The following is a 19,318-nucleotide window of genomic DNA, read 5'->3' on the forward strand; positions in this document are numbered from 1 at the left end:
CATGCATACTTTCTACGACAGCAATTCCGCAACTGTGGCGACTACGAAATTTAGACGCGAAATAGTGTTAGCGTCTAAATTTTACTTTTGCGTCTAATTTTGCTAGACCCGGAAGGCATTTTTCTTGTAATATATAGTCCTTAGAAATCTAACCAAACATGGGACCAAGACAAAAATCATTTAAAATAGTTCAATCTTAAACTTGTCTGGACCCCAAGGTAATCCAAATGTTACCTTAGGGGCCGTTTTGTTAGCGATAATAAAAAATTATTCTGGTAATCTATTCTAAAATTCGGATATTACCAAGATTGTCGCCCCCGTCAGTAGTCGCCAAAAAGTTGCATGACTGGCCTAATCTGGCTGACCATGCTCCAATCTGGTAGTTTCCTGCCAAATCCATGTATCTGGCCCAAAATAAATGGCCAGATCTATAGATCTGCCGTTTACGGCTAGATCGACATACGATCGACCAAATTGACTGGTAATCATCCTAGGTGATTGGGGGTATTTTGTTAAATTTTAAATTTTTATTGTAGTTAGGGTGTTTTAGCTAAATTCTGAAATGTTAAGGGGTTAAAATAATAATCTTAATAATAAAATAATAATATTATTATTATTATAAAAAGGGCAATTCAGTAAAAAGATCTCCTCGAATTTTTTTATTCCACCCAACCAAACATTAGTTATTTATACTTACTAATCTAACCAAACATATATAATATAACATTTCTCTTAATCTTCAAGGTAATTTATCTCACGAGTAATTTTATATTTTTAACAATATAACATTCTTTGAACTAAACGGCCTCAAAGGGTGTAATGTTATCCATACAACTAATCAATTCATTTACAACCCCCACTTATAAGTATGTATGAATATAAATACTTATTATCAACATAATTAATATTTATTAATTTAAAAAATCATTTGACAATAATATGCTAGTTAGTGGTGCGTGTGAAGTAATATCCCCATGGTATCATAAATCTTATCTGAATTTACAACTTCATATTAGGAAGAAATTCAATATTTTTAGATTCTACAATTTTTGGTTTAATTTTCTTTCCTTTTAGAAATGCATGAAAATGCCACTAAACATATATCACATGACATGAAAAATGCTACCATAGTTTTCCGAGCACAATAATTTCCTTTTTGAATTTTATCAAAAGGGGAAAAAACAAGTATACATATATCTTTTGGTGGTTGCTAAAGAACCCCTCAAATGCAGTCACTGACTGAGGGGGCAGATATGACAGCACTTTGAGGAAGCCCTTCTTCGACTTTATACCAATTTGGAGAATTAATATCTAAACACAACATGAGTATTTGCTCTGAGTTTGCTTTGAACCATTATTATTCACAAGGCTTACCCTGTTGATACTTAAATCAGCTTTGTAGGAATCTGAATTCAAAACTTTCCTACTTACATTGTTATAGATCTCCCAAATCACAATCTCGAAAGCCGTTTCAACGTTTGTAGAATCGAGTGCAGATGTCTCAATAAAGAACAATCCCTCTGCTTCCGCAAGACTCTTTCCTTCTTCCACACTCACTTCCCTGATGCCCTCCAGATCACATTTGTTTCCAACCAACATCCTTGCGACCGTTGTATCCGAATGAGCTGCATTATCATTCCAAGAACAGTGCAACAATATTTAGAATGCCAAACAATTCAGGTTAGTGTGCTTCACAATAGGACACCGAATACACATTTGGTAAAAGCTATACAAGAATGTGAAATAGTTGTCGACAAGTATACCGAGAGAAACATGACCCTAACAAATCAATGGATGGAGCAAAGAACCAGATTCTCATCAATCAATCATTGATTACCAAATATTCAGCACTAACCACATACGGTTGTGCATTGCTATGAAAGGTTTAATAACAGAGAACCTAGCTATATTTGTTATTAATTCTGCTCCAGGGAAACAACCATCTCCTTTGACAGACCCTAAAAAACAATTAAGATTTACAAGACATAAATTGTGGCTAATCTTGGAAATGTTTTCAGACTTGCTCTTCCTACATTAATTTTCACTTCCTTGGTCAAGTTGAATATCTTTATTTTAACTATAAACCGTGCCTATATAATATATTCTTGGGAATTGTCAGTACTTGGTTTAACATTTTCATCTTTATATTGCCATCAGCCATAAACTCAGTGACAGGTTCAGCATAACAGATTCCATACCTAATGCTTCAATGTCATCAGGAATTACATACGCACAGAATCTTAACCTTTAACTACGCGAAATCTAACTTTTTGGATGTAAAATAATCTAGGATCATGATGCCTTTTCAATACCTGTTCATTATTGGACCGAAATGGAAATTGTCATTAGTATTTAGATTAGAAAAATTAATAGCTTAGGAAAGAAATTGTCCCACAAAATTTAGTTATGTTACTCCTGCCCCTGCCAGCATTGACTTTATTTAAAAGCAATTCCTGTTTCTTTAAGTTCTTACTTATAAACCGTAAACATAATAACCTTTCCAGGTTTGTACTGATTCAATTACAAATCCAATTAAAGAGTGAGAATATGCATATACTTAAAGTGAGAAAGACTTAATGCACCTTGAGCTTTTGGCCCAACGCTGTCAAGATTCCAGCGTTTCAAATACCCTCCTCAAACTAACAAATGCTAATTAAATTCTAACTTTGAAATGACATTTTTTTACAAATGTTAACATCTATTAGAATCAGGGGTCTATCCTAGTAGTTTAAATTGCAGGACCCCAGCCCCGGGGGGTAAATGCAATATCTACATACTACTCAAATACCCACCTGTCTTCCTCAAATTAGAGCATATAATTCTTACAAAACAAAATTTAAACTTGAGGCACAAAGTCAAAAACAATAAACAGATTCTTTTAACAATCCAGCGGAAGACAACCTAGTGCAGTTTAAGATGCTAAAGTTTACCAATTTGATGTCCTATAAATTCGCAGAATTAGAAGAATCACTTACTGCTGAGTTCACCAAGCCACCTGGAAACACTCTGAAAGGTAGAGCGGCGACTGATATCGTAAACAAGAAGAGCGCCAAAAGCTCCTCTGTAATAAGCAGAAGTAACGGCACGAAAGCGTTCTTGTCCAGCAGTATCCCAAAGCTGAGCCTTGACTTCTTTGCCATCAATTTCCAAGCACTGCGTCTGAAACTCCACGCCAATGGTGGCTTTTGAATTTTGATTAAACTCATTGCGTGCGTATCTGGAGAGTAAATTGGATTTGCCAACAGCAGAGTCTCCGATTATTACAATCTTGAAAAGGTACTCTTCTCCTCCTTCCTGGTCTGTCATTTCAAATGAAAATGGAAGCCTAACACTAACACATTTGTGGACGTCTTCAAATCACTGCAAATACTGGTTGTGCCAGTAGAAACTACGTCCTTCAATCCCACGCTTGCTGTCTAGCGCGTAACTCCAAACTTTTTTTATTAAAATATAACATCACTTAATTATTATTAATTATTTGAGTTTAATAATAAATAATATTAAGTCCACAATTTAATCTCATAATCTGTAACATGTGATACTGCATCTTTGGTTAGTTCCCAAAATTATAAACAAAGAATTTTTGAACAAAAAAAATTATAAGATTTATAAAAGGAAAAATAGGTATCTATTTAGGATTTTATAAAAAGCGTAAAAAAAAAAAAAGTTGAAAGGCGCGTGGTTGGGAAGTTTGAAATTTAGTAGAAACATAATGACGCGTGACATTGCGAAAACACGCGTTAACATGCAGAGGTATAGACAAACATATCACTATTCATGTCGCGCATGTAGTGCTTAGTGCTTACTTTGATTATGACTTGCACGATTTCCTTAATTATTTATTTAACATTATTAATCAGATTATGTGTCATGAAAGGAATCGCAAAACCGTTCTTTGAAAAAAAAAAATCCTCATTGTAGATAGAGATAGAACAAATAGGTCGGGGTAAATGGGTTAATCCTAATCTGATCCATAATAAAGAGGGTTTAAATCGGCCCACCTTGATGGTGGGTTAGGTTGAACCCAACCTGCCAGCAATCCCTGGGTGGACTGTGTTACAAAATAGCAACCCAACGGCCCGCAGGTTGCTATTTTGTCCTCTCAACAAGAGGCCCGCCAATCCGGTGGGTTGCATGCAGGTTGGCCCGCTAGGTTGCCTGTTGCCAACCTGCCTAGGTTGACCCGCAGGTTGGCCGAAAAATAAATTAAAAAAAAAAAGTAAAATTAATTTATTTTTTTAGATTACCCTTTTACCCTTGAATATAGCCGTTTTATAGCCGTTGGAGGAGTCTTTTTCGTCATTTTCTTTCCCCATTTTTTTCTATAAATTGGCCCTAAACTCTCATATTTTTCTCACAACTCAAATTCTCTCATTTTCTCATATTCTCTATTCTAATCTCTATTCTCTCAACTCTCAAGTCTCAATTATTCATTTATTCTCTTAATATTTTTGTTATCAATTTGCTCTTATTTTAATTTTTATTAGGTTTTGCAATTTTCAATTCATATTTCCAATTTCCATATTCCAAATCTCTTTCTTTAATTTTTATTTCTTCTACATCATTTTTTTTTTCAACTACAAGTCTACAATGGATAGATATTTCTCTCCCATCAATTTCAATGAGGAAGAAAACTATTATCCTAGTCCTAGTCCCGCTGATTTTACTATGAATGCAGGAGATTCAAATAGTCCCGCTGTCCCAATCCCAGTCTCAGAATCCGATACACCTCAAAATATGCCGTCGATTCCAACAGCGCCCGGTGGTTCTAGAAGTCGTCCTCGTAATCGTCGTCCTCGTCCAACTTCATCTCAAGCTGAGGCGGGATCATCAACTGCCGTCGAAAGCGAAGACAGACACACATCAGACGTTTGGGCGCATTTCGACAAGTTTTACGAGACAGAAAATGGCGTTCAAGTCAAGAAAGCAAGATGCAAATATTGTGCAAATGTTTATAAAGCTGATTCAGGTAATGGTACTAGTACTTTAAAAAGGCATGCTAATAAACATATTAATCAACATGGAAATAGAGAAAGCAATCAAACTCAAATAACTAATATGGGTACTACTTGGCGTTATAATTCTGATGTATATAGGGAACAGTTAGCTTTATATATTGCTGCATCTGATCAACCTATTAATATGGCAGAAGATAAATATTTTGAAAGATTTGTTCAAAATTCATTTTTTCCAGGATTTAAAAGTTATTCTAAAACTGCAACTAGAAATGATTTAATAAAATTGTTTAAAAAAATGAAATTAGAATTAAAAAATAAATTTCATACTTGTCATATTAGTGTGGCTTTAACTGCTGATATTTGGAGTGGTAGAGCTAAACAAGATTATATTTGTGTGACTAGTCATTATTTTGATAATGAATTTAAATTAAATAAATCTTTATTAGGATTTAGATTAATGGATGTGGATCATAGTGGTTTAGAAATCTATAATAAAATTATTGAAGTTTTAGAAGATTATGATATTATTGATAAAGTGATAAGTTTAACTTTAGATAATGCAAGTTCTAATAGTAAAGCTATAGAATTTTTTCAAAATAATTATCTTTTATATAATAATTTGAAGTTTTTTCACCAACGTTGTGCATGTCATGTTATTAATTTAATTGTGAAAAGTGGTATGAAAACAATTAAAAAAAATATTGATAGAATTAGGGAATCTTTAGCTTGGATTACTGGTAGTAATAAAAGAAATGCTGAATTTCAAGAAGCTTGTATAAAATCAAATATGTCTCCTAGAACTTTTGCATTAGATATGCCTGTTAGATGGAATAGTACTTATTTAATGCTTGATTCATGTTTACCTTATGCTAATATAATTAGTTATTTTGTAGCAAATAATAGAGGTCCTCATCATTTGGTAGAAAATGATTGGAAGATAGCTAAAGTATTTCATTCTTTTCTCAAATGTTTTTACCAAGCCACTTTACAACTTTCTGGTGTGTATTACCCTACTAGTCCATTGGTAATACATGCAATTATAAAAATTTCCGAGTTATTTACAAAAAACAAAGATGATGAAATTTTACATGCACCAATAAAGGCAATGGAAAATTTTTTTTTGAAATATTGGAGACCCGTTCCTTTTCTTTATTGTTTAGGTGCTATATTTGATCCTAGAATTAAATTAGCACGTTTAGAAAATGGTCTTGACAATTTAAGTGAAAATTTACAAAACGAATCATATATCAATCAAATAGGAGAGGTAAAAAATAGTCTTTTCGAAGTATATTTCCAATATGAAAACAGGTATGGGAACCCGCAGTCGCAAAGAGGCGAAATATCCAGAGAAGCTGTAGCAGAAGAAACAAATGAAGACTTATTCTCTTGGAATGCACTGAATAGGCCGAAGAGGACCCGAGTCCGAAGCACAGCCTCCTCTTCAGACGCACCACCACCACCAACAACAACAACTAATATGCTGTCCTCCATGGAGTCGCAGAGTAATGAACTTCAACAATATTTGGCAACCCCCGAAATGTTTTCAACAGGTCACTTTGATCTCTTAGAGTATTGGAGAGCCAGAAAATGTATTTTTCCGGTATTATCAAGACTTGCCTTGGATGTTTTCGCTGTTCCTGTCTCAACCGTCTCATCCGAACAAACATTTAGTGCAAGTGGAAGGATTTTAAATGAAAGGAGGACTAAACTTGCTCCAAAAATGATTGAAGTCCTCACATGTCTTCGAGATTGGGAACGATCGCGCCATCAAGATCAATACGAGGTTATCGACAATACTTTAGTAGAATCATTTCAATTTTGTAATATAGATGATACAGATGAGGGAGGTCCTAGTGAACCACCCCCAAATTAGTTGTTTTGTAAAATGTAATTTGTAAATTAATTGTCAATTATTGCACTCTTTTTTCTTTACCAAGTTTTTCTCCCATTGGGTTTTTCTTAGTGAGGTTTTTAACGAGGCAATAATTGTTGTAATTTCTTATTTTATTTTTTGATAAATGAATAAGTCTAATTTTTCTTATATTACAATTTTATTGTATTAAAATTGAATTAATATTTGAAATGTTAACAAAAAAAAAAAAAAATTGAATTGAATTGAATTATTAATATTTGAAAAGTTAACTAAAAACAATTATATTTATAATTATTCGTTTGAAAAGTTAAATTAAAAAAACAAAAAAAATAAGAAAATCGGGCTAACCTGGCCTAGACCGCCGCCTAACCTGGCGGGTTAGGGTTGGCGGGCCGGGTTGGGCTAGCCATTTTCTCCATAATGGCAGGCCTAACCCGGCCTGCCTTTGTTGGCGGGCGGGTTAGGCCCGGCTCACCAACCTTTATAACCCGTCGCGGGCCGGGCCGGGTGAGTTACTTTTCCACCTTTAATTGTGGAAAACTCTAAAAACTCATAAATGAGTTTCTTTAAGACACTTCGCCTTCAAATAGCCCGCCTTTTAGAGGTGGATAGTGGACACATGTCAGCCATTCGATTGGACCTTGAAGAATGAAACCTTTCATTTTCCGCCTCTTGCATGCCACATGTGCATCAGTGGCAGACTCAGGGTTTTTGCTCAAGGGGGACCCCATGGCTCCGCTACTATTTGTCAATCAACTAGTGAAAACATAAGAAAATAACATCAAATTCACAAGAAAATATAAGAAAATTTTTACATGGAAAAACCTCTTTAATATGAAGAGATAAAAAAACCACGGGAATCTAACAATCCACTTAAATCCAATATAATCAAAAGAGTTTACAACAACCACAAATCCACCAAAAATATTCTACACAAATTTAGAGCTCAATCACAACTCTAACAAAAGTAAAATACACAAAGGTTTATAAAGAAATGGATTACAATCACTCCAAATCCAGATCCAAACGTTAACATTCTAGCTCAATCATCTAGATTAAAGATTCACACATCCTCTGCGTATTAACCCAAAAATCAAGTTAGAATGGTATACCTAAAGATCTAAATAATATGAATATTGATTATTTAAAGATGAAAGCAAGTTAGAATAGTATACTTGAAGATCTTTAATTTAACACAATTTTCCGCTTCATTATGTTCTGAAAATGTTTAATGATATCTTCATTTTGAATTGTAGCAAAAACTTTCTTTTCAATATAAATTACTAAGCAATTGTTCATCCACTCGTCTCCCATTAAATTACGTAAAGTAATCTTAACAAGATTCATTGTAGAGAACACCCTTTCAATTGTTGTAGTAGCCATGGGCAAAACCAATGCTAATTTAATAAGCAAGAAAACTTTGTCGTAAGCAACATCCTTCTTAAACTCAACCATTTTTTTTTTGCAAGATTAGCAATCCCATCAACATGAGTGAAATTGGCGTTGGTGCTAACATCCTCATAATAGTTTTCAAGTTGATTATCAAACAACCAAATATCATGTTGAGGAAAATCGGCAGGATAGAACTTTGCAAACTCAAGTAATATGTCTTTGTTAAATGCAGGACAATAGTTACTTGGATCATGAGATGCCATACACTGAAGCAACCTCATATTTACTTTATCAAAACGATTATTGACTTCTTCTTGAATGTTATCTAAAACTTTGTACATCAATTACATCTTAAAATGATGTTTATTCGTAATTGGCACAATCCCCCGTTTTGTCCTCCCAAAATTATCTTCCATGTTCTCCGGGATTGGTATGTCATTATCTTTACACATATCATAAGCTTCTTTCAACAATATGTCGAAGCAAGTATCTTCATTTCTCAATTTATGCAATCGACGCTTTGAAATTTGTACAAACTGCATGGCATCAAGAAGATCTTGATCTTTTCTTTGTAATGCTTGTGACAGTTCATATGTGATTCCCAATATTTTCTTCATCAAGAATAACAAAAAAACGAATTCAAAATTCTCCATGATTCATAATAAACTCCTTGCTTGATTTTTGTTTTGCCAATCATCTCTTTCAATCTCAATCACTCTAAGCACACCAACAATAGAAGAAAATAAGTTTATGACACTAGGAATTGTGCCTATGTGTGAACCCCAACGTGTATCTCCTGATCATTTAATAGTGCATTCTTGATTCAAATCGCGTCTCGTCTGAATATCACCATTAGAAATCAAAGATATCACATATTCATACTGTTTATCACGTAGAAGATCTCTGCCCTTGCAAAATGTTGCTACTAGGGGTGTTCAAAAGAACTGGTTTGAACCGGAACCAACGGGTACCCTGGGTTTGGTTCCGGTTCCTAACCAGAACCAATCGTTAATGGGTAGGTTCCGATTCCAAATTTTTGGAACCGTTACTATACGGTTCCGGTTCCTATAGTTAGGAACCGGAACCGGAACCAGGAACCAGGAACCGAGACTTATATAAAATAAAATTAAATATTAGGGGGGTTAATAAAAACTTTTGTAGAAAAAGTAATGTGAATACATTTATATTTATATTTATATTTCATAACATTTAAAGTAAGTTGGTTTGACTTTTGAGAATCTACCTTTACAAAGTAATGGAGTTTGTCATTTTGAATTTATAATTTGTAATTTTATTTGTTAACAAGTGTCAAGGGGGTATTTGTAAGTTTTTAAGGGTTTTTTTGTCATTTTAAAAACTTTTGGGGGGTCAATGTAATTTTATAGGGTACCCAGAACTGGAACCGGAACCGTTGTTATAGGTTCTGGTTCTTGGTACCTAGGAACCAGAACTGTTGGTTCTAGTTCTGGTTCCAAATTTCAAGGAATCGTCGGTTCCGGTTCCTGTTCAAAAAGTGTAGGGTACCCGGAACCGAACACCCCTAGTTGCTACAGTGTTTGATAACATAGAAAGAGTTTGAAAAAATTCACCCAATGCCGAATGTTTACTTACAACTTTGACTAACCCCAGTTGGGGTTGATGAGAGAAATAATGAATGTAGAAAGTGGATTTATTTTTTCTCAATAACAAAGTCTTCAAACCATTGAACTCACCCCTCATATTGCTTGCTCCATCGTAACCTTGCCCCCATAAACTTGTCAAACTCAATCCATATTTTACAAAAAAAGGTATCTATTGCAATTTTCAAAACTTTGCAGAAGTATTCTTAACATGCACAATCCTAATAAAACATTCAATAACACAACCTATTTTGTCTACATAGCGAAAGACAATAGCCATTTGTTCTTTCACTGCCACATCCCGAGATTCATCAACTAGTAAAGAAAACGGTTGTTTATCTCTCACAATTTCTGCAATAATTTTCTTGGTCGCCAAATGAGTACAAACACTAGTTAGTTGCCTCTGGATTTTGGGGGCCATCATTTGATGGTTTTTCGGAGCTTTTCCCAGTACAACTTTCTTTATGTCGTCATTGAGATTAGATAGAAACTTCAATAGTTCCATAAAGTTACCTTGATTTTCATATTCAATCGACTCGTCATGACCACGAAATGCTAATCCTTGATGTAAAAGGAATCTAATGCAATCAATTGATGCATTCAAGCGAATACGATAGTCCAATTTGCCTTTTTTCGACACACAAGCAAGATTCGCATCGATGTGTTGCCTTTGGTTCATCAAATCAACACACTTAGCATGACATTGGTTATGAGTTCTAGAATGATCACCAACATGTTTTTTCACTTTTGCTTTATCTTTCTAATTATTAAATCCCTTATTCACAAAAACTTCACCACCTGCTTGGTCACCATAATCAGGTTTGAAAAGATAACAATTCAAACAGAAGATTGCATCTTTTGCCACTCTATATTCCATCAATGTGACCTTCTTTATACCACTCTGATGTAAACCTACGCTTTTTATCTCCAAAAGGAGTGAAAGGAAAGTTATGATCTTTAGGTTGGCAAGGACCTTTCAACAAGTAGGTTCTTTGAACTTCCTCTTTTTGTTTGTTAGTATAACAAAGCTCGTTAATTGGATTCCTCAATCCTAGGTCAATTTCAAGCTCAACTAAATTGAACACCTGGATTGAAGGTTGAGCTTCTTTTACTTAGTGTTGTTGTCACTGTTGTGGAGTTTCTTCTTCTAATGGGGTTTGATTTAACCTCAATATCAGTAGAGTCTCCATCAATATTTTTTACTGGACTTTTCTTATGTCTCTTGAAATAATTGGATATCATAATCTTATTTGTTAATGCTTTGGATTTCAAATCCAATAAATATATAATGAGTCAGTACCAAAATGAGATCCCAAAAATAAGAGACAAAGAGATTCCTAAAAAAAAAAAAAAGAAAACAAACAAACTAATTAATTTAGCAACTTAGTTAACTTTTTCTTGAATAAGATAAATGAACAAACCAATACATGTAAACAATTAAAACAAATAACATAGTTTTAGCGAATTCAACCCATAGCCCAACAAGGCAACAACTATAATGTAGATGTGATCATTAAATGCATATTTAATACGTTAAAGACATATTTTAACACACCTATCTTATTCTATTTGGTAAACTATAATAAAACTGTGTCTCACTAAAACTTTTCACCCAATACTCTAAAACTGTAGGCGTATGTCATTTTCTTGCATATTTTCCTACAGTTTTCAATATAATTTTTGTTAGGATTCATGCATTTTGGATATAGAAATGGTGTAACATGGATGAACAAGATGATGGATGCAAGGTAGAACACAAACGTAACACATAAGCCCAAAAAAATTTCAAGGTAAGGATGAAATATTACCTACTCCTTTGCTATTCAACACTTGAATCTTCTTTCTTGGAATCTTAGTTCTTCAAGTGAACTTGAAGTATCTCAAAATGTGATTCACACAAGTCAAGGAAGAGAGAGCCGAGAGAGTGAGAGAGAAAATGAGAGAGTGATTTTGCTTTAATTGATTCAATTCAATTAAAATGGTATAAAACTTAATTTATATACCATGGGCACAAAGTGTAATTTTAAATTGTTTTGGGAAGGCCTCAAACAATTTAAAATTAATTGAGAATAAACATTTATGTCAAGTCCTTGGTTTTATGGTTAATTCATAATTAGACCAAATTTTAATTCCATTAAATATTCTAACCCTTTAGAATAAAACCAATGCACTTTTGCCCCCATCATTGAATCCAATTCAATAATAATATTTAATAAATTCTTATTACCCTTGGTTAGTGCTAGCTATTCATGGATAATCATTTCTCACCAATACATTAATTCGGATGCAACCGTTTACGTCTAAACATCATTAATCTGATTAATGATATGTATTACTCTCTCTCCTTAAGCTTGGTTTTATGTGTAACCATTTTAGTTTACTGTGATCTAGCCATGGGCCCAATATCTGATTTTGATATGTTTCGTTATAATTCTTTATAATCGAAACTCCCACTGATTATGATAGACGTCTAGCAATGTTCCATAACCCCTAAACCACAATGAAGTGTAAACTCCAATGAACCTATTCTAATCGTACGTACCGTGTAGTCAAATCCCTCTGTTATCTAATCCCGATTAGGAATGGTTCATGGTATGTCAAAACCGTTAACTTAATCTTTAATCGAATTGTTAATCGATACAATGGAACTCATCAACATGAAACTACTTTTCATTTGACATTCATTATACTCTGGCCAGAGATTTCCCTTTTCCAATGTTTATTGACATTCATCTGGGAACTTGAGATTAGACTATTTTGAGTTAACAGATCCCATCTTGACCATCATTTGTCCTCGCATATGGATAACATATGACCAAACCGGTTTATTACACAAGACATGACTAGTCTCGTGCTTATACATCATATGAACCATATGCATCCTATGTTGAATCCAATTGTGATGTCTCAGGTCTAAGAATCAGTGGTACACTAGCACAATCCTACGATGCATCATTGACCATATCCATGTGATTCATCGTAATCGATCGTATTCGATAAACAATTCACTAACCGTTTGTCCATGCTAATGCCTTAGTGACATACCTCTTATAATCACCCACACTAATACCATCACATGATATTCAATGGAGACATTCAACATGCCTACTATGCAATGTTATTGCCCAATTAACATTACTTGGGTAGAGAATTCTTTGATGATTTGATTTTCTGAAGATCCGTTCATCTGGACATTTCACATGCAATATTAAATATAATATAATATAAATGAAGCAGAAAATCAACATGTGAAATAAGAACACTTGCTTTTATTCATAATACATTTACAAGATATAATGTCCTGAAACTGACAACACGATTGGTTCCTAGGGCATACACTAACAATTTTAACATCAATCTTACATACTTATTCCCTTGCCTTTTCTCCGCAATTTTATAGCTTGAAGCACCCAAAATGATTAGCAGCAGCAGCCAATTCTTCATCTTCTTCGCTGTTCATGCAAGGCTGCAACAATATAAATATACATGTTAAATTATGGATTTAACCATCTAAGGAGCTTATTTAAACTTAAAACTTCAATATTTTAGTAGGCTAACCTTCAGGAGATGTGAGTGAGAGAAGTTGAGAGGGGGATTTTTTTAATTTTTGGTTCAAATGTTTGAGCCTCGGCCGTCATGTAAAAGGGAAGATAGGAATTGGAGAACAAAAAGATGAAACAGACAAAATATAACTTTTTAATTTTTTAAACTTTTAACTTTTTTTTTAACCTTTTAAAAAAAACTTTGCAATTTTTTTTTAAAGTTGAGAACAAGTCTGTGCCTACCTTCAAGGGGCCTGGGTCGGTTTTAGATATATGTATTGCTCATTTCAATTTAGTTTATTTTAAGGTTGAATCATGGGTTTTTTTTTTTTTTTTTGAGGGTTTTTATTATAATTTGAGGGAAAAAGATATGGATCTTGTGAGTTTATTTTGTATTTTATGTCCAAGAATGTTCCTACTTTCCCAAATTAAAATCATAACTATATTTTAAAAGATATTATTCTTTACCCTTCACCCACCAATTTCCTACATTTCAAACGTTACCGTTCAACTGCTCAAAATTATTAAAGAAATTTGAGTTATTATCTATGTTCATATCAAGAAAAATCCCCCCTTTTTTAACTAATTCATATTAAAAGTCAACATAATATTGACATAATTTAAGTTTTAGTTGCCCTTAGCTTAGGTTAGGTCTAATCAAAATTATGAAAATTTATATCATAATCTTTTAAAGCCAAAAATTAAAAGAAGGTTTTGCTCAAGGTTTACTTGAAATTTTACTTCTCATAAATTTATTCAAGTAGGAAAGTAATGTGTTATTATATTCTTTTTTTTTTCAAGTCTTGATATTGTATTATTATTTTTTTGCTTGAAGTTTAGTGATTTTTTTTAAGTTTTCATTAGTTGTTTGACAAACAATGGCAGAGCCGCAAAGGTCACCTTGGACAAAAATCCTAGGTCTGCCACTGGCTGTTGTGCATGTGCTGATGTGATTTCATGGGAAAATCACATTTTTGTTTATTGTTGTTACTGTATCTTGAATTATTTGCTTTGATTGTGGTTATTGGATTTTATATGGATTTACCATTTGGTTATATTGGATATCTGGATGAGGGTGGTTGAGAATTTCTTTATGCTTACTCTTTATTAAATTTCTAGTGGATGATTAGATGATTACAAACCTCTAGGTTCTTTATGCTTGATCTTGTGAATAAAAATTAATTCCGCTTGGTTCTTTCTTGCCTCTACGTTAGTGTTAAATAATTAGTCAATTGTATAACTAGGCGGCTGAATTTCCTGTAAAAGTTTTGAGCTCTTGAGATAAAGGTTTCAAAATATTCATAAAATGGAGAAACTCAGTTAGGTTTCAGACAAGTGTCGTTGTGTATTTGGATTTGATGAATACAAATTTTACTGATTCTGCATATTCATATGCATGGGATGTGGGATTTGTCACATGCAGAATGAGGAAGTATTAGTATTATAGAGTAGTGCATGCATATGTAATTTCCTCTTCTCCTTGGGGTTAACACTCAACTTATACACTCTACCAGAAACTAGGGGTGTTCAAAAGAACCGACTGGAACCGGAACCGGTGAGTACCCTGAGTTTGGTTCCGGTTCTTACCTAGAACCAGTCGTCAATGGATAGGTTCCAGTTCTAAATTTTTGGAACCGTTATTGTGCGGTTTCAGTTCCGGTTTCGGGAACCAGGAACCGAGACTAATATAAAATAAAATTAAAGATCAGGGGGGTTAATATAAACTTTTGTAGAAAAAGTAATGTGAATACATTTATATTTATATTTCATAAAATTTAAAGTAAGTTGGTTTGACTTTTGAGAATCTACCTTTACAAAGTAATGGAGTTTGTAATTTTGAATTTATAATTTGTAATTTTATTTTTGTTAACAAGTGCCAGGTGGAGGGGTATTTGTAAGTTTTTAAGGGTTTTTTTGCCATTTTAAAAACTTTTGGGAGTCATGTAATTTTACAGGATACCCAGAACCGGAACCGAAACCGTTGTTACTAGTTCTGGTTCTGGGTACCTAGGAACCGGAACCGTCGGCTCCGGTTCTGGTTACAAATTTCAAGGAACCGTCGGTTTTGGTTCTGGTTCCTTCAAAAAGTGTAGGATACCCAGAACCGAACACCCCTACCAGAAACCCTATACTCTGATTGCTGTAGCTTATTTCAATCATCGGTTGGGTCAGTCAAAATCAGGTAAAATCTAAGGATCTGTTCTCTAACTCCCTTTTACAAATTTTAAAAATCTATCACTTATTTTAGTAATTTAAACCATGTAGTCAAATAAAAAACAAAACCGCATTTCAACTTGATTAAAAATACTGCATTATAAATCCAGTTCACACAAAATGGTTTTTGAATGTTATTTTTTTTATTATTTTAATAAGTTGGGTTAATTAATTCTTACTGATTTTATTTCTTTTTAAAGATAAAGACGTCTTTTGTCTTTAGAGTATAATTAATACATGCTTTTCTATTTTGTTTTAATTACTAAGTTATTAAGTATTCTTATGTTTATTTGTTTTTCTCTGTTACTTATGACTCATATTTCATATGTTTAGCACACAGTACAGGTTTTTAATTAATTAATTGATATTATAATCTAGAATGTATTTATCGGTTTTATGTGCACTTATAAGGTTTATTTCTATTATATAATAACATTACATTAACGTAGCATATTTCAGGATTTTAAATTTGATAAATGCAGTTCAAACGGCTCTTAATTATCTGTCTAGAATAATAATAATAATAATAATAATAATAATAATAAAGTTAAATATATTTAAGCCAACCTTATGTAAAGTAACAATTTCATTTAAAGTCATTCTTAACAATATCAACTCCAAAAATTTCATCCTCAAATTGACACATTTAGTTAGAAAATCACAAATCACTGTTACATATTTACATAAATTTCTTCCGATTAAGCACTTTCTTCAACAGTGCTTCACGTCCGGAAATGGATTGGTAATCTCCACCCTCAAATCTTTATCATCATCCCTCTCACTCTCACCGTCAATCTTATCACCATTTCTAATCTCCGTCTTCTCTTTCGCTCCATTCTCGACCTCTCTTCCTTCTCCTTTCTTCACTCTCTGTCAACATCCCAACTCATCTCTCTTTCTTCTTCACTTTAAACAACTCTTTCTCCTCATCTTTTTCACTTTCATCGTCCAAAATTCTTGGTATTCTTCCGCCTTTACTCGTCCCCAAAGCTCAAAATTAACCTGACTCCAAGCAGCCTTATTTTCATTATCCCAGCCAAACCTTTCACTCAACCTAACAACTGAGAAACTGCACCAGTATTCTTATCATTGCCTGACAATTTGACATTATTTACGTTATTTCCAATCAAGACGCTTTCTGCAAACTCCCATTCTAGTCATCTTTATAACGGGATCTTTGAGCACGTGTCGGCGAGTTTTGCCCAGTGCTCGAAGTCTCTGGCGCGGAGGTTCTTGGAGACCCATTTGAGGTAGATTGAAGGGATGGTGCCAAGCATTTTGCCTTTGTACTTGCCGAAGTCGATGACTGTGTCTCTTGGAGAGCGTTTTGGTGATTATTAGGGGGTTTCTGTGGGGTTTGAATGAGCATGAGAGAGTGGAGAATGTAGGAGTAGTGGTAGTGGTGGAATTGTGTGGAAGAGAAAGAGAGTCATGGAGGAAGAGATGGATGATAAGGTGGAGATACTGAGGAGAGAGAGACGGTGAGAGGGGATGTGTGGTAATATTCATCACACGTAGGGTATTCTCACTTGGCTACATTTATTCACTGAAAGTAATAAAAATTAATAAGGGAGACTAATTTTATAATCTTTACCGTAATTTATACAAAGTTTGTGAGTGTGTTTGGATTGTTGTAGATTACAAAATAATCACTTTATCTTTAGCTATGATATGAAAAATATTTGGAATTGATTTTGGAACCGAATTATAATCCAAGCTAATTATTTTAGAATCAAAGAGTTGATTTTCAACAAGACAATGCCAATTATACCCTTATATAAGAATAAAAATTATTATGTTTGCTTATGTTAATCTTAAGTACAATAATTAATTTTAAAACCATTTTTATAAAATAAAAAAATTGGTATTATTGTCGCCGATGGCCAAAGCCAAACTATACCTGGGCAAGGGACCGGTCCCTTGCGGGCCCAGGCCTGGGCCCGTTTGGGACTGGTCCCAAATGGTACCAGTCTCTCATGTCCCAAGCCATGAGAAAAATCAGGACCCGGACCAGGCCTTAGGCCTGGTCAGGACTGGTCCCATGGCCCAGGACCGGTCCTAGGACCGGTCCCATGGGGTTTGGAAAATTTTATTTTCCCCCCTCAATTTTTTTTTATTTTTGGGGGCAAACAAAATTTATAGGGGGTTTTTAGTTTTTTTTTTAGGGGTTGATTAGTAAGTTTCTAAAAATTTAATTAATTTTAAAAATATAAATTAATAGTTAATTTTAATTTTTAACATAAATATAATATTCACATTTCACACTTCAAGCTTCACAAATAAACAATTAAATAATTTTTTTTATTAAATTATTCATCTTCAATTTCATCGTCAACACTAGTTATTATTCAAATCTGTACTCCTAAAGAGTTCGAGTAGTTCGGGATCTTCAGGGTGCTGTTGTAGTCTTCTTTCTGCTGAGTCCATCCCGTAAACACGTTATCACTCAATCATCTCATCGGTTAAAGAACATCTTCTGTCTTCAACAATCCGACCACTCGTTGAAAATGTTGACTCGAATGCAATTGTAGAAACCGGCACAGATAAAATGTCACGTGCCATTTGGATATAATGGGAATTGACTTTCTTGTTGGTTCCAGCATTGAAGAATATCCATGTCAAGTTGCTCCTTCATTGTCATAAAGGTCAAGTCCACTTGTAGGTAGCAAGTCATCTCATTTGGTCTATGTATGTACGAGCTGGAGCTTCCGCCACGTCCCACATACGCCTACTTGCTCGATCCTTGGGGGGGCTACATCAAGGTCCTGATCGCCTCTCCTAGACGTTCCACTTCCACTTCCACTTCTACTTCCTTGTATCGTTTCTCATATAAAGAAAAAGCCTATCCAATTTGTGTTTAAAGTCAGTCAAATAAGACGTATAATCATGTCCTAAATAATGGCCTAACTCAGTAATTACACCGTTAACTACGGATTATTTAAACCTAGGATCTAGAAAAAGGCCTAATCCATATAGATGGAATATCTAACCAATATCTCTTATATTTTTCTTCCATACTTGAAACAATTTCACTAAAAATGTTATCATGTCTTATTGATAAAAAGTTTTAGCAATTTGAACTAAAATATCTAACACTAATAGTAGTTGGATAATAATACCACTTAATGTATTAGTAGCATCATAAAACATTTTAAGAAATGAAAAAAAGTTCACAAACCGCCCAATCATCATAGTTGACAACTTCCTCTGGATAGTTCTTTCGGTTGACAATCTGTAATTTGTTTCACGTTGGCAAAGCTTTTTCCAACATCAGGTAGGTAGAGTTCCAATGATAGCATGTCTGTACATAACTTCAAAGGTCGAACCGTGGGTCCTTTTGCTTACAATATTTGACGTACTCCTGCCATCTTTTATTGCTACCGCCGACGATAAATCCGATAGCTCTACGCACCCTCTCAATCTTTGAATGTATAACATCTAAACCTGCTTTAACTATCAAATTGATGATGTGACAACACATCTCTGGTGTATAAAATTGCCTTCACCAAGCGGATCCAATTTCTTTTCAAATAAAGATATTGTCGCGGTGTTAGCACTGCATTATCAAGCGTTAGCGCTACAACTCTATCAATAATAAATATTCTTGCAAAACTTCAAGAATCGTAAAATAATAGTTCAGCACTATGTTTTTCATATAATGGTTTAAAACCTATCAATTTTTGTTGTAAACCCCAATTATGATCTAAGAAATGTACTGTA

The 19,318-nt window shown here is 33.9% G+C and overlaps 2 protein-coding genes across 2 annotated transcripts; both read right to left on the reverse strand.

Annotated features, from left to right (window-relative positions):
• Positions 1–986: 986 nt before the first annotated feature.
• Positions 987–3,306, reverse strand: LOC116126942 (ras-related protein RABA5e-like). The gene is made up of 2 exons (XM_031412612.1): positions 2,976–3,306; positions 987–1,625 (listed from the first exon to the last, which is right to left on the reverse strand). The coding sequence occupies exons 1-2, from the start codon at positions 3,304–3,306 to the stop codon at positions 1,312–1,314; spliced, it is 645 nt and encodes a 214-aa protein (XP_031268472.1). The 3' UTR covers positions 987–1,311.
• Positions 3,307–16,217: 12,911 nt separating this feature from the next.
• On the reverse strand, positions 16,218–16,932 carry LOC116127010 (the record flags this gene model as incomplete). The annotated part of the gene is given in 5 exon segments (XM_031412675.1): positions 16,218–16,327; positions 16,330–16,468; positions 16,506–16,588; positions 16,591–16,653; positions 16,656–16,932. Coding segments are annotated over 5 exon segments (612 nt in total), but the record flags the coding sequence as incomplete, so codon positions are not given.
• Positions 16,933–19,318: the final 2,386 nt, after the last annotated feature.

The sequence above is a fragment of the Pistacia vera genome, unplaced genomic scaffold, assembly GCF_008641045.1.
Source record: "Pistacia vera cultivar Batoury unplaced genomic scaffold, PisVer_v2 Contig188, whole genome shotgun sequence".
In the NCBI taxonomy this organism is placed as follows: Eukaryota; Viridiplantae; Streptophyta; class Magnoliopsida; order Sapindales; family Anacardiaceae; genus Pistacia; species Pistacia vera.